This window comes from Octopus bimaculoides, chromosome 2 (genome assembly GCF_001194135.2).
Source record: "Octopus bimaculoides isolate UCB-OBI-ISO-001 chromosome 2, ASM119413v2, whole genome shotgun sequence".
Classification (NCBI taxonomy): domain Eukaryota; kingdom Metazoa; phylum Mollusca; class Cephalopoda; order Octopoda; family Octopodidae; genus Octopus; species Octopus bimaculoides.
Window position 1 is genome coordinate 89547767 of NC_068982.1, and position 11941 is coordinate 89559707.

Genomic DNA, 11941 nt, shown 5'->3' on the forward strand with positions numbered 1-11941 from the left:
ATTTCCAAAGGTCTCGGTCCGTAGTCATCGCCTCGGTGAGGCCCAATGTACGAAGGTCTTGCCTCACCACCTCAGCCCAGGTCTTCCTGGGCCTACCTCTTCCACGGGTTCCCTCAACTGTTAGGGTGTGGCACTTTTTCACGCAGCTATCCTCCTCCATTCTCACCACATGTCCATACCAGCGCAATCGTCTCTCTTGCATGCCACAACTGATGCTTCTAATGTTCAGCTTTTCTCTCAAGATACTTACACTATGACAGGCTTCTTTCAGTTTCTGTCTACCAAATCCACTCACAAGGCTTTGGTCAGCCCAAGACTATCGTAGAAAACACTTGCCCAAGGTACCATGCAGTGGGACTGAAACTGGAACCATGAGGTTGTGAAGTAAGCTTCTTAACACACAGTCACGCCTGCACCTATGCATATGTATGTCATCATCCTTACAATTTTTCTGCTAGGTCTCCTACCAACTGGTCTTGCCTGTAAAATTTTAAATTTCAAATTAAAAAATTAATTTGTACTACTTCACTTTTTGCATGACTTCTAAATTGTAATTATAGGAAATCTTTCAGGCCATTTATTCTCTTGTTTATGCAAGTGTCACATTTGATTTCTCCTCTTGCCATTCATGACGTTTTTGATTCACTTCTGAGAGCATTTTTATATTTTTACATCCTGGATTCTAATCTTTTTAAGGTTATCTCATTTCTCATATCCAATTCAAATACATAGCATATTGTACGCATAACTTTTAAATTATTTTGCCTCTTGAACAGAGACTGACTCAGATGCTATTTCCATCATTGCTAAAACTGAATCTCACACAGATACTTACAGAAGCATGTAAAAGAAAATTTCAAATTTTAAAATGTATTTGTATGTGCATGTTCTTCATTGTTTTTGTTATTGTTAAAAAGACAATAAAAAAGGTTGTTTGTATTTAAAGGATATGTAATCAATCCATTTGGACAGCGCCGACACAATGCTTTGGATTTGTTCTCATTCATTGATGACAGAAGGTAAGCAGGTGGCGTTTGATCTCCTCGACGTGACCTCATCATTGCAGGTGTAATGTTCAATTCCGATTTCTCTGTAACTTAAAAGAGAAATTGCTTTCTTTTATATATATATAAATATATTTATATCCATCTCAACATATATACTTACAGTATCACACTAGTGATTGATTACACTGTGTGACACAATTTTTGTCCTTGGATAGCAACTTTTATTTCCTCTTTGCTTACCCCTAGAAAGTATGGAAAATGGCTAATATTTCCTTCAAACTTTGCTTTTGTTACATTTATTCAAACCCCAAGAAATCCTTCTCAACACATGGCTATGATGCTCCCCCACTACTCCTGCTCATGATCAGAAATACACATATTGTCAGCCACTAAGAGACATTCTCAAGTGGTTATGGTCAAGCAGCTAACAAGCAAATCTGTGGTATGGTGCAAAATATTTGCTATAACGATATTTCTACTTCAGCAACTCAGTACTGAATATGTCTGAAATGAAATAGAAAATAGGTCGGCTTCAAAACATTGATGTTCAGGTCCCAGAAGCAAAGTTTGAAGGGAATAGTAGTCATTTCCTTTGATTTCTAGATAGAAGCAAATAGGAAAAAAACACTGACTAAAAACAAAAAAAAGTAAAATTTTGTTACACACTGCTATATAACATACATATATCTGTCACCATCATCATTTTAACTTCTACTTTCCTATGCTCGCATGGGTCAAACAGAATTCGTTGTTAAGGCAGGTTTTCTACAGCTGGATGGCTTTCTGTTGCCAACCGACATCTGTTTCCAAACAAGTTAGTATTTCTCCATAGCCAGACATAGTTTCACAGAAATTGGAAACAAATAGGAGAGTTTGTAGGATAGTGACACTTGTTTACAGCTATAGCATGATGTTAAGGCAAGGTGTGTGTGTGTGTGTGCGCACACACGCATGCACACACGCACACAAATAAACACACAGAGACACACATACACAAACACACAGAGAGAAAAGAAAGGAGATTCAGGGAATCAAACAAAGATGACTTTTAATATTCCATGGCCCCAAGTAATCTTTGTGTATTTCCTGTAATTTATGTGCATATTATCTAGCTTGTTAATTGGTGTCACTATTACATCAGTAATTGAAATGGTCATGACTAAATTAATAAATGTGATGTTGCCATCTTGATTCCTTTGATTATTATATATCTATAATGACAAACACGAAATTCTGTCTGTCTGGGGCCCCTTGTAGCTGAGTCTACATTTGCTCTACGTGGACATATTATACCTTTTTGGAATCAGAATGATCTTGGAATTGAAAATCTACCCTTCATTTGGATCTTGAACTACCAGCAGTGAGTTGTGATTTAAAAGCATTTAGGTTGCTATTTCTAATAGGTAAAGCTTTGACTGATTCACACCATCTTGGTTGGCATTAGATGACACCAGAGATTAAGGGGAGATAAATAACATTCACTTTGTTAATTTTACATAGAGATAATAACTTTGGAACAAATTGGCCAACAGTTGGAATTCAAATTGGGACTGGTACAATAAAATTATTGCATTGCAGAATTTATTCACCTCTGTCCTTGACAACTGGCCAAACATCACCTGGGCATATAGTCATTACAGACATATATAGCCATGCTTCTAAGTTCCCTTTAGTTTTAGATCCCAAATCCTGACTCCCTTCTTTTCTTAATATATAAAATCTGTATGCCACTTCAAATAATCCTTATATTGGGTTGGCAACTGAGTTTCCGCAGTTTTTTTAAATTTTGGAATTTATTGCGTTTTTAAATTTTGGAATCTATTTTTTTGGAGAATTCTATTTTTGAATAGTTTTGGAATCTATTTTGTTCTTTCTTCTAGTTAATTTTAGTTAATTTTTGTTTATTTTCAGATCATTAAAATGGAATGTCAAGTTAAGAAAAACGTGCATTTTCGATACCTCCTTCTTTTTGCTTTTAATCAAGGTTCTAAGGTCGCAAAAGCTGTTCGTGACATTTGTGCTGTGTATGGAGAGGGTGCCATAGCTGAAAGAACCACTTGGGATTAGTATGCCAAGTTCAAAAATGGAAATTTTGACCTCAAAGACGCACCTTGTTCTGGCTGTCCAGTTGAGTTCAATGAAGAGCGATTAAATCAACTTTTGCAGGAAAATTCTCATCAAATGACAAGGGAACTGGCAGAGAAAATGGAATGTTCCCACACTGCTATAGAGAAGCATCTTCACTCGATGGGAAAGGTTCAGAAGTGTGGAGCATGGGTTCCACATGCTTTAAGTGACAACAAAAATCAACAAGCCACAATCTCTGCTGGACTGCTTGCTCGTCACTGCTCAACTCATGGACACAAGCAACAGTTTCTTCACTATCATACAAGCTGTATCATACATTCATGCATGTCAGGCCATGGGGAAATATTGTCTTGCTTGGAAATATGTGGGGGTTGGTGACAGGAATGGCACCCAGATATAGAAGAATTACCTCAATAAATTCATCCATCCTTGCAAACATACAAAAGTGGATGTTAAAATAACAATGATGTATTCATTTATTTACTCTTTAGCATTTAAACTGGCCATATCTGGCCCAAACCTGTTTCATGTACAGACTGTTCATATTCAACCTCACACACCTACCATACAATGTCATACTAAAAATAAACAAGTACACCATCTAAATCTCAACACAATATGATAATGCATGCATTTCTATATTTAAGAGATGAGGAATTATGTACATTATTTACATTTGATGGATATTTGTCTTCATCTTGTCTGTTGTAAACAAACTTTTCAGCTGATATACCCTCCAGCTTTCATCAGGTGTCTTGGGGGAAATTTCGAACCTGGGTTCTCGTTCCTATGGTATTTTTCGATGTCGTCATCGTCGCCCCCTCCTCCTTCTCCTCCTCCTCCTCCTCCTCCTCCTCATCATTATTCAGGTCACTGCCTGGAATTGAACTCAGAATCTTGGGGTTAGTAGCCCGCGCTCTTAACCAGCACAGGCATATGGTATAGTGGTTAAGAGCATGGGCAACTAACCCCAAGATTCCAAGTTCGATTCCAAGCAGTGGCCTGAATAATAATAATAATAATAATAATAATAATAATAATAATAATAATAATAATAACATTGAAAAATACCTTAGGAATGAGAACCCAGGTTCAAAATTTCCCCAAAACACCTGATGAAGGCTGGAGGGTATATCAGCCGAAACGTTGTGTTAACAACAAACAAACAAGATGAGGACAAATATCTGTCAAATGTAAATAATGTAAATAATGTAAATAATGTATGATAATGCATGGTTAATTCAAAACAATGTGAATAAGTAAGTATTGCATTCGACAGGCTAAAGGGCAATTAAATGCTAAAGGGTAAAAGGCAATTAAAAGGGTTGACATCAAGGAGATTTGTGAAGTCTAGTCCAAGCAATTGCTACAGGAAAAAGCAGATGCATGGACAACGTTATAATAATAATAATAATAATCCTTTCTACTAAAGGCACAAGGTCTGAAATATGTGAGGAGTGGACAAGTTGATTACATTAACCTCAGTGTTTCACTGGCACTTAATTAATCGACCCCAAAAGGATGAAAGAACAAAGTCGACCTTGGCACAATTTGAACTCAAAATGTAAAGACAGACAAAATGCTGCTAAGCATTTTTCCCAGCATGCTAATGATTCTGCCAGTTCACCGCCTCAATAATATTATTATTACTATTATTATTATTACTATTATTATTATTAATAATAATAATAATAATAATAATAATAATAATAATAATAATAGAAATAACGATAACAACAATGACAACAATCATATAAAGGGGGATTAGAACCAATTCCTGATGTTATGTAAATGTAGGTGTGCATTTGCATGTGCTGTTTCTGTAGTTGAATGCCAAGTGAAATTATATTATTTCGATCCCAATTGTATTCCTATGTCATCATTAAGGAAGCTTTATTCCTTCTACAAGAGCTCTGAATATAAACTAATTAATTACGTTCAAGATCATAGCTATAGGAAAAACTACCAATAATTCAATAATTACATCAACAGTGCATCATGAGGCATATCATTAATGAAATAAAAGGAGTGGGGATGCAAAATAACATAAGAATTAAAACTTAAGATTATTCAAGGGCAATTTCAGCAAATCTTATCCCATTGTAGAAATAGTATATCTGATTGTTCTCAGGTTGTGTGTACATCAAACCCAGGAAGAAAATGAAACCACAATTGATAAAGTAAATGCTTTAGATTTGACTTATTGATAAGAGAGTTAATGAAGAATGGCAGAGATAAACAGAAGATGTACCTAAGGCTTGTTGGCAGTAGAATTTCAGTGAAGGGTTGTTGCTACTGCCACTCAGTTCAAGATCAATAATGATCAAGCAGACTTATATTCAAAAGAGCTCCAGCCATGACCACCTCATCTTGTGAAGACAACATTATCTAATGTGTTCATTCTATATTTTTAGATTGTAGGAAATTTGGCTCCTATTTCTAGCATGTTGACCAATCTCATAAAGTCTCCTTCCTTATAAGCGGTAGTGATAGCTATAGTGGTTTAACCCCAGGTAAGCCTATATTGAGCAAAGCTGCGATCCAATCAATGAGATAGCAATTGTGACTATCCTGTATTTTTTGGGCCATAGCATATCTAGGACTACATTATCCAATGTACTTCATTTTCCAAAACAGCAGGATATGATTAGGGAAATTTGTCAAGCAGAAGTTTTCTCTTATACTTCAGTAATGTTGCTGCTGTTGTTTAATTCCAGATCAGTTCTCATGAAGTGGACCCATGCTCTGGATTTGACTATTGCATCCTCCTTTTTAAGATATAATGTATTCTTGGACAATTTATCCAATGAAATATTTTATTTATTAAGATGACAGCAATTCTCATTTCGAAGGAGATTTTGCAGCTGTTTCTAACATGTCAAGTAGCCATACGCAGGTTTCCTAGTTGGTTTGTTGTTGTTGTTGTTGTTGTTGGTAGTGGTGGTGGTGCAGTTAAAATGAGACCTAAAATCTCATAAGTTGTTGGTCTACCACTAAGCATGCCACCTTCATACAACATAGCTTAGGGAAGCCAACAAACTAAAGTCCATTCTTCTATAAGCTATGGAATGCTTACAAACTTTACATTAATCACTGTTACTGTTCTTTCAATTCCTTCATACCTATATACAAATAGCTAGAAAGAACTTGCCAGAAGAGTTAAGTATCATTTATGTAAACACAGAACCATGGTTGTGATTCCATTAGCATTTCAGTTCAAAGTTCATCATATCAGTTGCAGTTCTCAGCATATTTCATAAAAAATTTTACTAGAACCAAATCTCTATTTACAAACGGTATGTCTTAAAAATGAAGATGCCTTGTTTTAAGTTCTAAACCATAGGACAGTAAGCTTCTAAATAAAAAGGGATGGAGATGGATTGGAATAAATAGTTAATTCAGTTTTCAATCTGTTGTGATTCTGCAATCTTTAAAAGTTGATGTGTCATGTGATGAATGAATAGTCTTCTTTATTTAAGTTAGATATTATGTTGTAGTATTATTTGCTGATTAGAGTGTTTATTAGAAATTACTATAAGAGGTTCATATACAACAAAAGCTTTATTCAATGAATGATACAGCTCAGCATCAAGCTTAGGTAAGGGAGAGCACTCACCCATCATATGATACATCAAGACTTAAAAGAGCTTATAATTTGTGTGTATCTTTTGGATTATAATGTCCATGTTTCCAAGGTGTATGTTGTGATAAAGAGAGTAAGGGCATTGTACAGTAGAACTTCCAGTCATTGGCTGATAATCCACTTTTCCAGATCATGTTTATTTGTATTTCAAATGCTGTAGATGCCAGTGTGACCGATCTTTTCACATTTTCTGAACCAAGTAAAAAAATTCTGTGACATGTTCTACATCACAATTATCCAATGTGATCATTTCTTTGCTACATGACACGATCTTGTACTAAAGCATTTTTTTTTTCATTCTTTATATTTTTTATGCTTCAAGTAACTGTTTAATGGATATTTTCAATTTGTCAAAGCCAATGCTCCCTTTAAGCTGTGCACTTGCACATGTACACAAATTTTACAACTAACACACAAAGGAAAAAAAAAATGTGTACATGCAAGGTTTCCAAGATGAAATTAAATTTTTTTAATTGAAGAAATTAATCATCTAATTTCATGATAAATTAAAAAATTGTGTGCATTTGTTTAGATGGTCAATGTGACATTTGAGTGATGGTTTGAGTGCATGGATGCACATATACTTTGCAATAAAAGACAATGAACACAAAGCGAATCTCTGTACACACCAACAACAAAGATTTAGAGTGAACATTGGTCAACAACCATGAACATTAGGGTTGTGTCATCAGTTTACCTCGTGTCTATTGAGTTAATTAGTTAGGCCCTCTGTCAAGTGCCAGGCCCCAAAATATCCATCACACCAACTGCAGTGAAGTTAAAAATGTTAATGTATTTTTGACTGGCTAATATGGGTCTTCCATAATGCAATTGTTAAACACACACACACACACACACACACACGCATGTTAGGAAGGGCATCCAGCTGTTAAAACTGTAGCAAAACAGACCCAGAAGTATGGTGCAGGCTTCTGCCTGACTAGCTCCTGTCAAACTGTCCAACCCATGCCAGCATGGAAAGAGGGCGTAAAATGATGATTATGAGGATATGATGAGGATGATGATGATATATATATATATGTACATATATATACATAGATATATATATATATACATACACACAGACACACACACACACACGTGTGTGTATATATATATATATATATATAGATATATATATGTATGTATATATATGTATATATATTGTATATAAGTATAGGGTAATTAGTTACCTGTGCTCATGCTTGCTGAAGAACCAGGAGATCCACTGTGACTGGAAGATAGAATGCCTTTTTTTGATGATATTTTTTTTTGTTTTACGGACGTACTTGGACTCACTGATAAACCTGAAAAATATTCAGGAAAGCATTGTAAAGAATTTATGAATAAATTTTATAAATCAATTATAATAAAGAAAAAGAAAAAAACAAAACATTTGCTGCTTAAAATGTCATTAATGTATATGATGAATTTTTTGTATTTCCTAGTTGTTTGACCTGTTCGATTGTGGACTAAAGTCTCATTTAAGTTCCTTACTGTCTTTAACATGGATGTCGTATGTTTGTAGATCAAGATAGCACACCTCTGACTCCACTTTGAATAACAAAAATCAAGACATTGACCCTTATCATATTATAAGAGCTTTGTGAAGGACATAGATAATTTCATGTAGGACTCAATATATGTAGTATCAGATTTAAAGAAGCTGCTGATCTTGCTCCAGATTGTGACCAGTAATGAAAGTAGTATGACCAGTTTTGAGTATGGATTTTTCCCCTCACCACTACCTTTATTATTGAAATGGAACAGGGTAGCAAAGAAGATCACACATTCCTTAAATTTAAGATAACTTACTTGTAGTTAAATTAATATATGGCCAGAAGTTGATGTCAGAGGAATATTTCAATTTATGAGTTGCATTTCTGTTTCTTGGGTCTGCTCAAGCAGAGCTAACTGGGTTTATTAACAACAATTTTTCTGGGTTTATTAACCTAGACAAATTTGTTGTTACTAAACCCAGTTATGTATTTATAAGCAGTATGTATTTATAAGCAATATGTGTTTATAAGTAAAGGCAGGTCTGTTTGATTATAAACTTTGCTTCCCAATCACATGATTTCAGGTTCATTCCCACTTTGTCAAGTGTTTTCTGCTACAGCCCTAGGTCAACCAAAGCCTTATTAGTGAATTTGGTAGACAGAAATTGAAAGAGGTCCTTTGTGTATATCATCATTGCTTTCATCATTTTAATGTCCATTTTACCCATGGAATATGTTGAGGTGGATTTTCTGTGGCTAACCCTAACCTGTTTCTAAGCAAAGTAATATTTCTCCATGACCAAACATATTTTCAAATAAAGGATACTGCTTGCAAGACAGTGACATGTGCTAACAGCTACAATATGACGTCAAGGCAGTGTGATGGTAACATGCACACGTACACACATGCACATGCGCACGCTCATACATGTACACTCAGGCCTTCTTTTAGTTTCCATCTACTAATCCACTTGAGACTTCAGTCAACCCAGAACTATACTAACTTAAGACACTTGCCCAACATGCTACCCAATGGGACTGAACCTGAAACCATATGGTTGGGAAGTGTAACTTCTTACTACACAGCTACGTTTCTTATGTCAACAACATACAATCCTCACTGGCAAGAATAAAGTTTCTAAAATGGATCGAAAAATTTGAAATATTGCTTTGACAAGTACTTGTTTGTTTTTATAGTTGTTTAGCCCTGAGTCAGCTACGTCTGAATGAACCTTGGATCAAAGGCATTCAAGCTATCATCATTCCGGGTTTCATTTAAGATGTGGTACAATGCATACAGAGCTTATTTATCCAGGTTACATATGTCTCTTCTTTTGAAGGTGGTATAGATAGATTTAATGTTTTAACATTCAGATTACTTTGTCGAAAGTAATCCTTATTTATTCACATTTAAGAAAATTAATCTGGTATTATCTTGTAGCTTCAAGATTCTGAAGATATAATTGTTAACTTTTAGAATGACATTGCAGGGTGGGTGTGAGATGCTGGTTCTGGCCAGTTTGAACATAAAACGGGTAGAATATTTGGGCTGGATATAACCAATTTAAACACCAAAGAGTTAAGTGAGATTTGGCTGGTATTTCTAGCAGTTTGAGCAGCCACGTAGCACTCTCTTCTGATTCAAATGAAAAATAAAGTTGCTTCTAACAGCATTTGAATTCAGGGGTTTTGAATATTGGCTCTAATTAAATATCCTAAGGCAATTTATCTGCCATTCTATAAATGATGACAATTTGTCATCCTCAGCATCATTATTAGCATTTTTAGGCATCTTTCCATGCTGGCAGGTGTAGAACAGTTTGTTATGGTTTCCTTCTCAAAGACTTGTTTCACTTTTGGCTTGGTTTCTCCAGATGGATGCTTTTCACCAACTACTTATCACCAATTTATAGGGTAATGAACGCCTACAAAAATTGACATTAGATAATATAGATTGTAAAATAAAAAGGCAGGATGGTCATAGTTGAAATGTCTTAGATCTTAGGTTTGCTTGTTCTGGGCTGAGCTGGCACAAGAAGAACAAGAATACCTTCCAATCTGATTTCTGCAGATTTCGATCATCACAAACTTATATGCTCATTTCCCCAACACCTACTTGGATTGCAGTACTGAATTCCCACTTAGTGATTCTTCTTATTCAGAGTTATCTTCCATATTTACAGAAAAGATTAAAATAATTTTGATACAGGCTACAACACCAGAAATTTGTAAGAGAGGTTAGTCGTTTAAATCATCCCCAGTACTTCACTGCTTCTTTGTTTATTTGACACTAGAGAAATGAAAAGCAAAGTTGATCTCAGCAAGATTTGAACATAAAAATGCTGAATAAATACTGCAAGTGCAAGGCATCATGTCTGATGCTTTAATGATTTTGTCAGAATAATATCAGACATGGAGCTAATATTGTCTTTTCCTCACCACATCAGTACTTTTAATTAGATTTTTGAAACTGCATTAAATATGTTCACCCCTAATTAACTATTGATTGCAATAACTATTCTAATTAACTCTAATAATTACAGTTTAGTGTCATTGAGCTGAGTTAACTTTCAACATAAACAATCCATCATGTTATGTTTGATTGAATGTTTAGATGACAAAACAATAGTTTGGTCATTGAAATATCAGAGCAGAGACATGGCATACAGGAAACAAGATGAAAGGGGCTGACTACAAGAATGATTATGGTATGGCTAAAGAGAGGAGTCTCATGTTTCAGTGAAGAAAGGCCAAACAGGAAATCTAGCAGCAATATTAAGAGCAAAGAGATGAAAGATGAGATGAGAGAAAGAGAGAGCAATAAAAGTGGTATTGAGAGAGAAAACATGAGGCCGTTATATAGGCAGAAATGCAAAATGAAGAGGGAGAGAGAGATAGTGAAAGATAGAGAGAGCTAGTGATAAAGGCACTGAGAACAAAAAGATGAAACAACTGTATGTATGCATATATATATATATATATATACAGAGAGAGAGAGAGAGAGTGAAGAAATACTAGAAAAAAAAAATGAAGAAATAATGAGAGAAAATAAAAAAGATGAGTGAGGAACGGAAAAGAAACTGAATGTAAAGGGAAAAATTTAAGGAATAAATAGAGATGTTAATAGGTGAGAGTGTGAGTGAGGGAAAAAGAAAAGCAAAAATAGGAAGAAGAGAGAAAAATTGAAGGAGAAGAGAAAGATTGAAGGAAAGTGAGAGAAAGAGTAAAAAATAACAGGAGAAAAAATATTAAAGTTTAATGAAGCAATTGACAGATAGAGATCAGTTCAAAAAGACAAATAGATAATCACATACGCATACACGCAACACATATACTTGCATATTAAATTACACATACACACATATATTAAGAGACATGCACACATATGCATACTCTTACACACATACACAAAGACAAATCTAATTATCTATTGATTAGGGCAAACAGATGAAAGAAAGGAAAACAAAAGAAATAATAGGGAGTGGTGGTGGTGGTGATGGGCTCACATTAAACACTTCTGTAGGGAAAGATTGTATTCACTAATACATGTCATACTGACAACCAACAATGTAGAGACAGGAACAGGCATAGTTCTGTCTGTTAGTCCATCCATCTTTCTAACCAGCTGGCCTTCACTCTTGCTTTTCAGTCTAGCCATGCATTTGTCTTTCTGTCTACCTCCCTCCCTCCCTCCCTACCTACCA

At 35.0% G+C, this 11941-nt stretch overlaps 1 protein-coding gene across 3 annotated transcripts in view; it reads right to left on the bottom strand.

The window, feature by feature from the left end:
• Nucleotides 1-11941, bottom strand: part of LOC106874430 (uncharacterized) — a 1214035-nt gene that overhangs the window by 71686 nt on the left and 1130408 nt on the right. For all 3 annotated transcript variants that reach the window (XM_052978428.1, XM_052978427.1, XM_052978429.1), the window contains 2 exons: nt 7932-8045; nt 952-1096 (listed from right to left, as the gene is read on the bottom strand). In XM_052978428.1, the coding sequence (XP_052834388.1) occupies nt 952-1096; nt 7932-8045 (259 nt within the window). The remainder of the gene's footprint in view (nt 1-951; nt 1097-7931; nt 8046-11941) is intronic.